This window comes from Solanum pennellii, chromosome 6, assembly GCF_001406875.1.
Source record: "Solanum pennellii chromosome 6, SPENNV200".
Classification (NCBI taxonomy): Eukaryota; Viridiplantae; Streptophyta; class Magnoliopsida; order Solanales; family Solanaceae; genus Solanum; species Solanum pennellii.
In genome coordinates this window covers 60,300,911-60,315,726 of record NC_028642.1, presented here as the reverse complement: position 1 = coordinate 60,315,726, position 14,816 = coordinate 60,300,911, and the positions used below count along the sequence as shown (strand labels likewise).

Sequence of the window (14,816 nt, the reverse complement as noted above, 5' to 3'; positions counted from 1 at the left end):
AAAACATAAAACGATTATCTGAACATATGATAGAAAGTATATATTTTGCTACATAACTTCACTATTATATCCTTAATTGTATATGCATTAGCTTTAATAGACCTAAAATTTCAATTGATGTTGAGATGCATAGTAAAAAAGGTTTGATATATTTTATTAATTATGTATTTAAAATGCACATGTGAATATGCGCATCAATATTTCTAAAATATGAAATAAAAGATATTAAACACAAACATATTCTATTATAGGTTAAGCTTAATTAGAAATCTATTATAATTTAAGCATCTAAATATTAAAAGGAGTACACTTTACTGAAAATTTACTTCAAATGACCTTACATCATTGAAATAAGTGGTAGATATATAGTTCACATGTTTAATAAATTTAAAGCTAAATTATAAGATACCGAAAAATTTATCACTTACTACACTATATTAGCCATATAATTAATTAGCGTTTGGTCATTTCTAAATATTCTTGACAAATACATATTATTTGGGTGAAATTTCACCATGTGTTTGACCATAGTATTTGAGAAATATATTTAACCTCTTTAGAAAAATATGATTTATACAAGAAGTTTTAAAAACTATCAAAATTAACTATAAATTTGTATTACAAGTCAACTGGATGTTCGTTACACAATAACAAATAGTGTCCATGACACTAGAGCAATGTGGTAATTTGGATTGAGTACAACAAGCATCATTCCATACATCGTGAAGTAGATAAAGCACATGACTTTGTTACCTTGAGCCAGATTTTAATTATTTTCATCAACAATCATATCATTATTTAATATTCACTAAATATTTCACCACTATTTTGGTGTTCACGTAAAAAATTATGTAATACAACGCAAACAACTACTATAGAGGGTTTTTTGTTTAAAAAATAAAAAATTAGGGTAAAATGTTAATTTTCAAAAGATTTCAAATAACGAGATTTGACTGAAATATAAGAAAAAATTAATATTTAAAAATTTGGGATATTTATCAAATAATAACAAATTGTATGGACAAATATTATTTGCCATGGGCGTTAATGTGAGAAGGAAGGGAGAGATAAGATGCGTGTGTTGTATACGCGCGTAGATGAATAAGTGAATAGGACCTTTGTCTGTGATGTGAGGGACATCATTAAGGGAGAGAAGGGAACAGACACCGACAACTTGAGCTATTTAAGGTACCTGCTCCACTAACATTTCGTTTCATTCTTAACCGTTGGATCATGTTTGGGGTCAAACTCCCATGTGAGGTGCTGTCGGCTAATAAGCTACAAAATGGACCCCACCATCAACTAGTTTTATTTCACTTCCATTAATTAATTACAACAACAACTAATCTCACAATATACTAGTATGTTTTAAAGTAGTTTTACTGATTTTCAATTGCAAATCAAAATAAAAATAAATAAATTGCACAATGGTGGCATATGTAATTGCAAAACACAAAATATAGACAATTGTGCGTTTTACAAAAAGTTTTATGTTATAGATTGGAGATCAATGAATAGTAACATTTTAGTTTAAGTTATTCTTTTGTTATAAACTTTGATCAAATAAAATATAGATGTCAAGTGAACAAAACAATTAATACTCTGTTGGATGAAACATTTTAAATTTTCTTTCTTAATAAACTTTATTCCTTTCCTTCAATTTGCGTAATTAATCTTCCTTCGTCACCTACTTTAATTTTATTAATATATATATATATACTTTAAATAAAGGAAAAATTAAAGTGATGAGTAGTTCCGATAAACTGTACTAAGGTCCAAATTCAAGGAATTTCTATAAACTTAGTTTTATTATAATTTCTTGCCCACGGTTTTCTAGATATAATAATTAGCCAAAACCATGGGATTAGTTCATCATATTATATGCCAATTAAATGTAATATTATATTGCAGTGGACTGACTAAAACGCTCATTAAACTGCTAGCAGCCGTTGTTTGCAATTTAACTAATGTTCCTGCTAATTATTAGTAATAAGTCTAATAAATATATATAATAATAATAATAATATAGTGTAACCCTTTTAGCTCTTGTTATTATTTCTTTTCTATAAAAAGACTCTCGTTCTCGTCAAATCGCTTAGCTTTTATAAAGGGAAAACCAAACTTTTTTAAAAAAAATAAGTTTGTCTCGAAACAAATAGATAATGAAAGTAACAAGTGAAGAATGATAACGAAAAACAAGGATGAGTCATACTTTTTATATTTCACACATAATATATTGTATATTTTTAATATATATCAAGAATATTAAGTCAATTTCATCCACATATTAATCGACAAGTTTTTCGTGTGTCATTTTACATGGCATGAATTGGCAGTCCCTACTATATAATTAGAGTACGTACAGCTGATTTTAAGCAAAAAATATGTAGGTTTGAATATATTGTCACCTCGTTTTCCCTTTGACTCTTAACATTAGGTGTACTATGTAAGACTGATTTGACCGCTTCGTTGTGAAACGGTATTCGTCTTACTTTATTTTTGATAACTTTTTTATTATAACATGTTAATAAGAGATGTCAATTAAGAAGAAAAAGAAGTAGACAATTCTGTTAAGTATCCAGCAAAGCATTATATTTTGAGCTCCCTAAAGTCCACATAAATATATATTGAAGGCTTTTGTGTGGGGTTGAGTTCATTAAGACGAACACGCCCACAACCAAACAATAAAACAGAGAAGTATGTGTCAACACCATGCATGTTACGTGCTTAGCAATGATGGTGAAATAATTACAAAGCCTTTTAATCTACAAACAATATAACATCAAGTCTAGCATTCACTTATCTTGTTGAAGTGAGAGGAACGTTAAAAGTCATTTGAATCTCCCATTGAAACCAATGTAGGAAATTCTAACTGTTGACTAGAATGTGCAATACTGAAGTAACGTGTGACTCAGTTCTGGACTTTAATTTCTTCTTCTGTAGCCCATTATCATCTTCATTCCCCTCCATTTATACATCAACTTATAACCACTCTATTTTATATTCGAAATATACAAGGCAAATCATTTGAGAGAAACCACCAATGGCAAAGTTATGACAACTAAAAATGCATGCAACATTCTAAAATGACTCATGTTATATCAAGATGAAAATGCACTCACTCTAGCCACCTATTCATTTTGATTTACATCTGAAAGAAAAGAAAAGTTGACATTTTTTGGGTCAAAATATGACTTCTTTTTATCACAAGTTTCAAAATGGCAAGTTTAGTTTATTATTGTAGGGGAATACAGTTCGAGCAGTTTCTTTAGCTTCTTTTCTTACCTATATTGATATTACCAGAATTTGTTTTATAATTTATTCTCTAATTATGGGTCACAATAATACACTAACAATGCGACAGGCACTGGACTAGTTTACAAGCACAGTACAACAGCGCTTCGAAATCCTCTTAGTCTTCTTGTCAGTTGGCTGCAAAATAAGTAAACGAGGTCAGTCTTTGAATATGTATATTAGAATTAGAGAGCGAAATAATTTCACTTTATGAGTTTATTACCTGTGGGCTGAATAAATCCGGAACCTTGATCCTTTTAGAGCCATCAGGAAGACGTTTGCAATGAGAATGATCTTCCACACCCATAAAATCTGTGCATACCTTCATGGAACCAAAAAAAAAAAAAGATCAAATCACAAATTACTTTCGGAAACAGCCTCTCTACCCCACAAAGGCAGGGATATGATATGCGTACATGTTACCATACCTAGACCTCACTTGTGAGATTACACTAGCATGTTGTTAGATAACAAATTACATGTTCCTACAGAAAAACAAGAAGGAAGCATAGCAGTAGAAGTGGATCTCCAAGAGAATTGCTCACGAACAAAATGATGAGAATTAAATATATTGTCAAAGAGAACAGCTTAAAATTGCAGAAGAAACCGTAGATTTTTTCCAGAGAGTTTTCAGTTGTGAAAGTCCTAGTCTTTAGATATTTTAGTTGTGGATTTCCTAGTCTTAAGGCATGTGGCAGTTGGTTGAACTTCCTATTTATTAGCAAGTTTCTGTTTCAGATTTTACAGCAATTCTTTCTGTTAGGATCTAATTCTATTTAAACAGCTCACTCAATGCAAGTTTCTGTTTATGGCAAAAATGCAGCTGGCTTACCTGATTCTTAAGGGTTCCAACCAAAGCGTCCTGGCAACCTAATGCATGAACATATTCCAGATTGGGGCACTGGAGCAGCAATCTTTCTGTAAGGTAAAAATTTTATGCAAGTCAATTATTAAGAAAATGCTCCATTTTCCTAAAGCTCAAACACTAAAGAGGAACATCAAAAGACCAGACCTGGATTCAGGTTGGTACAAGAGTTCAGATTCAAATCTTTCAGTTCTGGGCAATTCAGATATAAGGCCTGCATGAAAATTTCAGTTAGGTAAAACCTGCAACTCAATGAGGAAATTTAACATGTAACTTAATGAAGAATTCTCACATCTAAGCCGGAGCAGCCCCATAAGCTGAGTTTCTTCAAGCAGGTATGCTTGATAATCAGTTTTTGATATATAAGATGCTGTTTACTATTGGGAGTTCTTTGTAACTGGAGGTCATTATTTTCCTGAGTTGTTGGATTGTCCAAATCAGGATCAGATATGGTCATACCACAATCCATGAGCTCTAGATTAGGCAACTGAGCTGCAGCAAATTGAATGCCACCTAAAAGAATCCAACACAAATTAGTGAACAACAGGTTCCTGGGTTAGATAATCACAGAAACAGATCTGAATATTACTTGAAGTGATATTTGGACAAAGAGCAAGGAGAAGTTTAGACAACGTCTCGGGGAATATGTTGCATATCATTCCAATGCCACTATCACTAATGCTGGACCTGCGACAACAAACATCAAGAGAAAATACAATAATCAAGATTTGTTTCACTAAATTAGCTGCTTTCAAGAAAATACAATTGCTAAGGAGATATGGTTGCTATATCCATGTCTGCTGAAGGTAACACTTAAAGAACGATGGCTATTTCACATTGGACTAAATCCCTAGATCCACAAAATAAAATAATGGTAAAAAATGGTGTTTCAACTTGCAAACATCCATGTTTTTTGGCGAAATTGAGAACTAACTTTTAATTTGAACTTGAAAAATGCTCAAGTTGAAATGATAGTTTGAAAGAGTGTTTCTCAAGTGAATAATTTAAAAATCTTCAAATTTTTGTCATGAATCTTCATCTTTCAAAATTTCATTTTATATAAAAACTAGAACTATCAAACACAACTTTGATTTCCCCACGTTTTCCCAACTTCAACTTCCAATGTTGTCCAAGCAAATACTTAACTTGTACTCAACCATCAACTGTGTCAATGCTGCTTCTATCTTGATCAGTGATGCAGGTTTCGATAAACCATAAGCACTGCTTTGTTTTATATAGGGCTATACTAATTTTTGTGGATCTTCGGATGTGCTTAGAAAGAATATGATAAGCAGAAGTGAAAGACATTTAGTGTGCTGATTACCCATCATTCAGTTATTTGTTATCACCCACAGAGTGAAGGAACCACAAAAAGAAAGGGGTGGAAAGGACACATACCCACTCAAATCAAGCAACTCAAGGCTTGAGTAGCTTGAAGCTATAGCTGCAACAGATGCATCAGTTATTTCTGAACCCAGTACAAGAGAGAGCATCCGTAACCCCCTGAGGTTCAAAGCAGTAAAAAATAATTACAAGCTTTATTAGAGGTAAAGAGAAATTCATAAAATGATCAAATTGGATGAACATTGTAAACCTTAGATTTGCTGCTGCTAAAGCAAGCACAACAGCATGTGTTAGGTGGATGGAGGCAATATGAATGTTCTGGAGTCTCGGACAGCTCCTTCCAAGACCATCAACCATAAGAGTAAGATCAGTGGTGTCATTTTCTTGGTGAGAAAAATCCAGGGAAACATCCTTCAAGTTGGGGCAGTTGAAGACCTACAGGGGTAAACACACTTCAGATATAAGTTTGCTTGCACCCCAGAAAAAAAGGAGCAGAACATCATACACTACATACCATCTTAGCATGACAATAGAGATCTGAAAGCGAAAGAGTTGAAAGACTGGTTGAGCAAAGAGTGAAACCCCCAAGATTAGAGCAACCTTCCATCTTGAGATTAGTAAGAGATCTTTTCTCAGCAACAAAACGACCCAACTCATCCCTGAAATATGTAGAGATTGCATTCATTTCAGCAACTAACATGTGAACCTATATTACAGAATATTAGAATAGGCCACACCTGCAAACCAGTTGGGGGAGTTTTAACAAAGTTACATGAAATTACCAACACCTATGATTCAGGTGCCAAATAAAGAAAAACATATATGAAGAATTACTGCATTACATTAATTCCCAAGATTCCTGCAACTATGATTAAAGTTTTTACCTAGCATACTCCTCCTCCCTCCCAAACTCAGAGTTGATTGAACTCAATGTATTTCTCCATTGGCTACAAGACTTATGGCTAAAAGAAACCTAGAGAAATCATGGATGTTTTACATATGCATTTGCCATCTAGGCATATCAACAAAGCATAGATTCTGAGTGTTATCAAAGAACAGTAAGTTTCTCTTGGGCATGGAAATCATAAAAACTACTGCTTATGATGCAACACTGATTTGTGGAGGGTGATATGAGGATAGCAGATAACACAACTGCGCAAAACTAACTAGAGAGAACAATAAGAAAATCCTAAGATAACAGACATATACTGCAAGTTAGATGTCTATAGCATACCCAGTGATCCGATTGACTGAGGTATTACACATAAGTATCTCCATCGAATCCAGTTTAGGACAGGAAAAAGCAATGCAGGCCAACATGGTAGCATCAATGTCACTGCAATATATATATATATACACTGTCAGCAATAATCATTCAATTGAACATTCTATCACTGCTTAGTACACTAAATCATTTTCCTCATCGTATACTTATTACAATTTTTTAAGGATAACTTTAGTTGGAGGTGATAAGTAATTCTCATTGTAAATTATCAGGTTACAATTCTTCGTTTTTATGTTCTTTTATTTCCTTGTTAGATAGAAAAGTTTAGTCCTTTATGTTTAGTTCCTGAATGGACTAACCTTTCCATTCTAAGAGAAAGCTTAACAAGCCCTGGACATTTCTTTAACACCGACCCGACAAGTCCAATCTGGGCATTTACGGGAACCCTAAGTCTAAGCTCCACAGCAGACTTCCAGATCCTTCTAGAACTTTCCAACCACCCCTTACAAACCCTCGCCGATGAAAGCAACGCCGGAGGCGGTAATCTCTTAAACACTTCCCATAAACAACTCGAAGGCAACGTCCCTATCCCCGATCCGGACCCAACTCGATCCGATTCGTTATCCAGATCGGAGAAATCCCCCTCGTCATCAGATCCAGGTGAATCATTAACATCAACGTCATCAAATGAAAGTGCTCGCCGGAGCTGTGGGAGTACATGGCGTTGCGGCAGGGGAGGTGGCGGCTGAGGACGAACAACAGAGGGTGGGGAAGCTAAGAGTGACGAATTGGGATTGGGACTGGGATTATCAATTGGATTAAGGTTCTTAGGAAAATTGCAAACATGGCCTTTTTTGGGTACACCGCATCGGCCACAACTGTAGCTACCCCGCTTCTTGCCACGCTTTGGAAGGATAACTTCGGATATAGGAGTGGTGGTGTGGGGGTGGGGTTGACGGCCCTGCATCTCGATTTCGCCGTCAATTGGCGGATCCAAAAAAAATTGTACAGTCTTTATGTGAGTTCTTCCGATCAGAATTCTTTAGAGTTTTATATATATATAAATTTAGGATCCGCCATTGTTAATCGGAAGCTTGCCGGAGGCGACAGTGAAATGTGTAGGTAAAATTGAGGTTAGAGATGAGTAAAAATAAAAGGTGGGAGAATGGCGCGGGAGTTTTCTGTAGTTTGGCGCCTCCGCCCAATAATTTTTTCATTTTAATACAAAATTGGTGTTTTTATAGGCAACAATTCTATTAAAGGGAAAAACAACATATAACAATTTAGCATAATTTCATATATGGAGTGATGGAGTCTGATGAAAATAAATAAATACTTATTAATTACGAACAAAAATAATAAAGTGATCAAAGTATGAGAAGTTAGGCACGCAAACACACGTGTCTTTGATAAATTGAAGTTACGTCATGTTCTATTTAATCAATTTCTATCAAATACTTATTTAATCTGCTTTTTCCTTTAATAAAATTCATCAAAGTTAACCTCTCATACCTCCACATCGAGGCGTCCGCGCTTCTTCTTTTCACATTTGGACCACCTTAATCTCGTCTTCCTTATTCTATCCTCTAATGAAATCATTTTATCCTATCCCGAATACTTTTATATATCTCTAATTTTATCTTTTCTAATATCCCTACACATTTATCTTAGTATCCTTAATTTTTCAACTTCAAACTATTGAACATGAAAGTTTTTTAAAGGAGTTGAAGAAAAACAGTACTCCATCTCTATATATCTAAATGTCAGTTTTAGGAAGAAAAAAACTCAAAATAAGTTTTAATTTAGAAATTTAACACAAATTAGTAGTACTTGTCTCCAACTCCATTTTTGTATTTTTTTTAAAAAAATCTAGTCATTCTTAATATTACTCAATTTTCAATAAACATCTGATAAAAATAATAACTTAAGTAAATTATACATTATATTTATTAATTTTTCTTAATAAATTGAAGTAAACTAAAAGCAAACATCTTTTCTGCGAAAGAGGAATATAATATGGTAATTTGGATGGGAATATTTTTACTAGTGTAATGTTTTAGTGCTTTATTGTAGTGCACGTCTATATTATATCTTTTTTTTTTCATTATATATATATATATATATATATATATTGACATATCACTTTGTTATCCAACTTAGGTATTTGACGTTATGTAGTTGTTTCATAGTGCGTTCAATGAGGTAAGACAAAGGAATTATTGCATTTATACACTCAAAATGTATATGCTAGGATGTGATTATTCAAATAAAAACTTCAAGGCTCGAAATGGAAGTTCTATGGATAACATGTCATTTGGTAGGCTTGAAAGGCACAATCGAGTTAAAGAAAGCCTATAATCCTTTCTCAAATTAAATGTTGCTCAAAATTTCGTCTCAACCAACATTCGGGTCAAGNTATATATATATATATATATATATATATATATTAAAACAATGAAATGACGACTATTATTTGGTAACCACAACATAAATATTATTGTTAAAAGTTATTGGAAGTAAAATAAAACATAGAATTTTTTTATCAAATTCAAATCAGTTAACGTCATTAAAAAATTTTAACATGCACTAAATGATAATTAGTAATAGTAATTCGTATGTATATAGTACAATTAGCAATGGAAGAAGGTAGGAGAGGAAATGATAGAATAGAATTCATGAGTTTACATAATAATTAATAGTAATCTGAAGTTGAAAATTAAAGGGACATTGCAGAATCTTCATCCTCATCAAGGCTAGAAGTGTAAACAGTATAAAGAGACCAAACCAAACCAAAGACTCCAAAAAGGATCCAACCAAGAAGATTATTACTGAGCCCAAATGGAAGCCCAGTTCCTTCTGTACTCATTCTTTCATCCACTAAAGCCATTGCTGTTGGGCTGAATGATAGTGTTGCTGCCACTAATGATACACACATTCCTGATTTTGAATCCTCTCTTTCCATTGAACATTTCACCCTTCCCACATTCTTCCTCATTGATGGCAACCCTGTGTAAAATAGTATTATATCTATATTAGGAAATTCATATAATTTGTATTAACATGGTGACTTTGCAAGTGTTGAAGTCCTCAATGCATGCTTTAAATCTTGATTCCGCTTCTACTCATATGTATCTTCCTTTTCGATTTTAATATTACTCGTGTCATGAATTATAAAAGGTAAGTGCATCTATAAGTCGGTATAACTACAGATATAAGGAATCAATGTGTATTCCTAATTCTTAATTTTAGAAAAGAAAAGTATTAAATAATTTGATTTCCTAGGTTTAACTAAACATTAATTCCATAGTGATTCTGTGAATGAATTAGGTCATTGATCATATTCTTTGTACTATTAATCCCGTATATTAGATAATTTATTTTTTTATTTAACGTGATTGTATAAAAATGAACGTACCAAGAACAGAAGGGCGGGATAGAGCTGATGCCTTATGCAGGAGGGCCTCACGGGCGGCTAAAGAGGTTGTGGTACAAGCAGTGATGCTGGAAGCCATTGTGTTTGTTTTTTCAGTCAGAAATGAAAAATCAGACACAGCTTCTTTTATCTTCAATAATACTAGCACAACATCTGCTACAAACACACACGTACATTTTAGTTCAAACAACCACACAAAATCGATTACTTAGATTGCACCTCATCTCTTGCTAGCCAGTAGTAATATGCCAAGTGTCCTGCCATGTAAACTTAATTTATATTTTTTAAAAAAGAAAAAAATTATAAAAAGGCATTGTCTCTCACTAACAATCATATACTATAGTACTCATTTTAATTTCCGTGATATTGAAACTTTTATATTAAAAAAATAGCAGCATCGTTTAATTTGAGCGACAAATTCCAACACATGCATCTTCGTAATGAAAAATTAATTAGAAACCTGAGTTGAGCTAATTGCCGCAAAATTATATTGTAATTGTAAAATTTTAATGATAATTCGAAATTATTCTTTACTTTGAATAATGGTGAGCAACGCATGATCTTAATGACAAATTAACTTATTAGATGTACATCACTATTATATACTAATATTCTTTCTATTTTTAAACAGTTATATATATTATCATTTTTTATATTTTATTTAAAATACAATCACAATTTTCATATCCTTTAAAATTAATTAGGATTAATTAATTATCTTATTAATTTACTCTTTCGCTCTAAAACAATCACTTTCTTTTAAATCTCTCCTTCCATATTTATCATTTAATTATCTCTCCTCCTTTCTTATTTAATAATTTCATTCTAATCTACTCTATTCTTCTCAAGATATAATCATCTGATAAAATTGTTGAACTCAAACTTTATTATGTATTGTTCCTTTCTAACAAGACCAAATCGAAGTAATGGTTACAAAAGAAGTTTTTCAAGTTAATTGAGACTCCATAAACTCTTTATCATTGAAGTCATGGGTTCTATGAATTTTCAAGTCTGGAAAATTTATGATGATATGTTGTATTTGTAGTAACTAATCGTTTTCACCGTAGACAACGAAAGAGATACAATGGAGAGAAGGATTAAACATGATTTCTTCTATACGTATAATGTATTTGGAAATCAATGTTATGCACCTCAGTTTCAAAAGTTCTACATAGTGTTTTATTAGATGTATTTGTTGTATTTAAACAAGTTAATGTATCTTTTGTTTTCATTGTATGTACAGTAAGTTTTCATTGGTCTATTAGGTACATATACATGTATTTGTATCTAATGAATAATTTCTTAACATGGTAGACATTGTCGTTATATGTGTTTTTATTTACAAATATATCTAAATGATATAAGGCAGATACATGATCATGTATAATAGATATAAAATGTAATTATGAAAATCATTTTAAAAAAGACCTTCTAATACATGTATTATTATTTTTGTAGATAAGATACACCTTAGATAAATAATATATATTAAAAGATAGACATATAGATACATGTAACCAAAGAACGAAATAAAAATGATCCACTACCTAGTATGTGGAGTTTGCAATTATTTTGATTTTATGAGATTGACATTTTGAAATAATTGATGTAGTTGCTATGGTGAGATACTGAAAATATGTTAGAGTAGTCAAATACTTCTTTAAATAAGGAATCAATTACAATTATTTTAAATTAGTAAAATATGCATTCCTTTTTGAAATTCGTCTGAGATACACGTATCCAAAGTATAAAATATGGTACATAAAATTATATTTGAAACTATCATGAATTCTGCTAATTAGGTACTACGTTAGTGAGATTTATGTAAATTACTCTTATTTTAATTAGCTAGCTACTAAAACTTCTAAGGACAAAGAACTTCCCTTTCTATATGATTTTTAAAAAACGTATTTGTCTTTATGTCAAAATTTGATACATTTTTTTAGGGTAAATTTCATATATGGAAAATAGATTTAAGCAAATAATATTTGATAGCTATAATTTATTTAATTATACTTTATGATTATAGTTTAATTTGCTACCAAACCTTATATTTGTATATCTCAATTTTTTTGTTTTAATTTATTAATTGAAAAAATTCAATAAACGCAATCATGGACACTAAATAGGGTAACACAAAACTTACATAATCCCATGATTCACACTTATTATTTTTTAATAATATATTGTCCAAACCGAGTTCTACCGTGATACTAACATCAATATTTGTACAAATTAATTACTATATACAAGTGTATGCATGTGTTTAAATATACAAATATTTGTAGAAAATATTGAACTATTAGTATGAATATTTGTATTTGTATATAATTATAATTTTTTTAAAAAATTATATATATATATATATACACGCGTTAATATAACTATGTATGCGTGGTATTAGATTACAATTTTGTACGTGTATAAATAATAACTAATAAATATACAGACTGCTATATATTTAGGGTTTATATGAATATATGTGATTTTGTAGATTTGTGAAGATCTAATGAATGACCTCTTGTTTCCTCCTTAAACTATTTTGATGTTGTTTGCCTTAACATTATTGACAACTTGTCCCACTACCATTGGGTTGTCCTTTTTCTTGGATTTCAACTCTTGAACATATTTTTCCTCTTTGAATTCTATAAATTTTGCAATAGATCACATTGCATTGACTCCAACAACTTATGTTAAACCCAACAACAATTTGAAAGATTATATGCAAAATCTTGTGTTAAGCCCAGCGAAAATTAGGACGGCTATCTGAATAATTAAGGAATGGGGAGAGCATAAATTTGGTTTGCATAAATGATATACAAAAGTAGAGAAGACTATTTTTGTTTTGGTATACAAAGTAGGTGTGAGTCGCATATTTTATAGAAAAATATATTAATATATAGACACGCACAATAATTAAATGAATATACCCTTGTTGAATAATAAATTAGTAATGTTTGTCAATTCGCGTAATTTCTCTTTTTTTAAAAACACAATTAACAAAAAATTTCACGAATTCTTTGATGATTGATTTTGTAATGCATGTACTATTAGATCGATGAACTATCTAATTACACGAACGTTAATATCATACTTATTAAATTATTCTATAATTTGAAATAAATACATTTTATCTCACTAATCAATAATTTCATAGCAGATATACACATATTTTGCTATCAAATACACTGAAATAGAGAGAAAAGCAAAAATAGAAAAGGGAGATGAGCGAGATTTGTCTATGTATTCCATATACATATAAATTTGATGTGATTCATATGTATCTGAGATGCTAGATACGCGAACGAAATGGAAAGGAGGTGAAAAACGTTTGCATGTGTATCTCAAATATTTGCAATTTCATTTGGATATAGTACACCTAATAATTTTGACCTCATACTTTGAGATGCATTTGTTTGGATGTACAAAATTCCGTTAAGATTCGTAAATTGCAAACTAACGTGTACCTTATAATTAATTACCTCCCAAGCTAATGAATTTTTGTGAGTTGCCTTTAAATATTGGTGTGTTATGTAGTCATTAGGCCTGTGAGAGAATTTTAGATTTTTTATTATATATATATATATATATAAAGCCCATAATTAATGTTTAGTGAAAAGCAAATATCAGCTAAACCTAAACTTCTATAGATTGATCCTTACTTCTTCATTAGTCAGTAGGTTACATCATATTCTTTTCACTTTTTCATCACTAATGGCTGCTAGGGCAATGAGTTGACCAATTTTTTCACTAGGTATGCTTTCTATGAAGAATTTTATATGAGATTATCACGTTTAAAGTTTGTATATTGAATATATGTGATAATTTATATGTTTGTGCTTAAGGTATATGTTCTTTAAAAAACATCTGAAATTTAACTGAAGATAAAGAATTTTTTATATGACATCCTTGTGAATAAAAATTATAATGAAAAAATTTCTAATATCAAAATTAACAACTGATTTTTTTTTCTAATTAAAAAAACCTCTCCAATGACTCTTAAGAAAAATCATTATTAAAGTGCACTATCGATCAATCTAGTCACAAGATCATACTCCAACACAATTAATTAATGAAATACGATCTAACTCAAATTTCAATATAACTTATTTTAGCAAATTAAATTTATTTTAACCATTTGATATGAAATTTAAATAATTGATTTATCCTTTTAAACACTTATAGAGCAATGTTAGTTAGTTGTTGGTGCATATATACTTTTTGTCACTTAATTTTACCTGATAACACACCATTCAAATCAATATTTACTAGTACTTATTTTTTATCTATCATTTTTTTTTAAAGAGGAATGCTTTTGTGATGATTAATCACTTTTTAGTTCTTTTTTCTTTTAAATGTAAATTTTAAGGATGATTCATTTATTGATATAATGATCCTTATAGAAAAATAGTAGATATTTATTTTTGTTGAAGTATAAACAAAAATATATTTAAAAATGTCCATTTTAAGTATAAAGAAACAACTTCTTGAAATTCATTAATAATTTTCTTTTTTACATTTTATATATATGTATATACCTCTATTCAAATAAAAAATTCTCCTTCAATCATATATTTTTCTTCTTATATTTATAATATAGAGTAATTTTATATTAATAATGATGTTGTTTCATATAGCGTATGATAATTTTTGGC

General features: G+C 30.7%; 2 protein-coding genes across 2 annotated transcripts; both read right to left on the bottom strand.

The window, feature by feature from the left end:
- Positions 1-3,118: 3,118 nt before the first annotated feature.
- LOC107021027 (F-box/LRR-repeat protein 17-like) lies at positions 3,119-7,968 on the bottom strand. Its single transcript, XM_015221597.2, has 11 exons — positions 7,088-7,968; positions 6,738-6,839; positions 6,018-6,162; positions 5,754-5,938; positions 5,558-5,662; positions 4,749-4,846; positions 4,452-4,672; positions 4,307-4,373; positions 4,127-4,212; positions 3,518-3,616; positions 3,119-3,432 (listed from the first exon to the last, which is right to left on the bottom strand). Exons 1-11 carry the CDS (start codon positions 7,693-7,695, stop codon positions 3,373-3,375), a joined length of 1,776 nt encoding a protein of 591 aa, XP_015077083.1. The 5' UTR covers positions 7,696-7,968; the 3' UTR covers positions 3,119-3,372.
- Positions 7,969-9,302: 1,334 nt separating this feature from the next.
- Positions 9,303-10,323, bottom strand: LOC107021036 (photosystem II reaction center W protein, chloroplastic-like). The gene is made up of 2 exons (XM_015221605.2): positions 10,144-10,323; positions 9,303-9,734 (listed from the first exon to the last, which is right to left on the bottom strand). The coding sequence occupies exons 1-2, from the start codon at positions 10,238-10,240 to the stop codon at positions 9,445-9,447; spliced, it is 387 nt and encodes a 128-aa protein (XP_015077091.1). The 5' UTR covers positions 10,241-10,323; the 3' UTR covers positions 9,303-9,444.
- Positions 10,324-14,816: the final 4,493 nt, after the last annotated feature.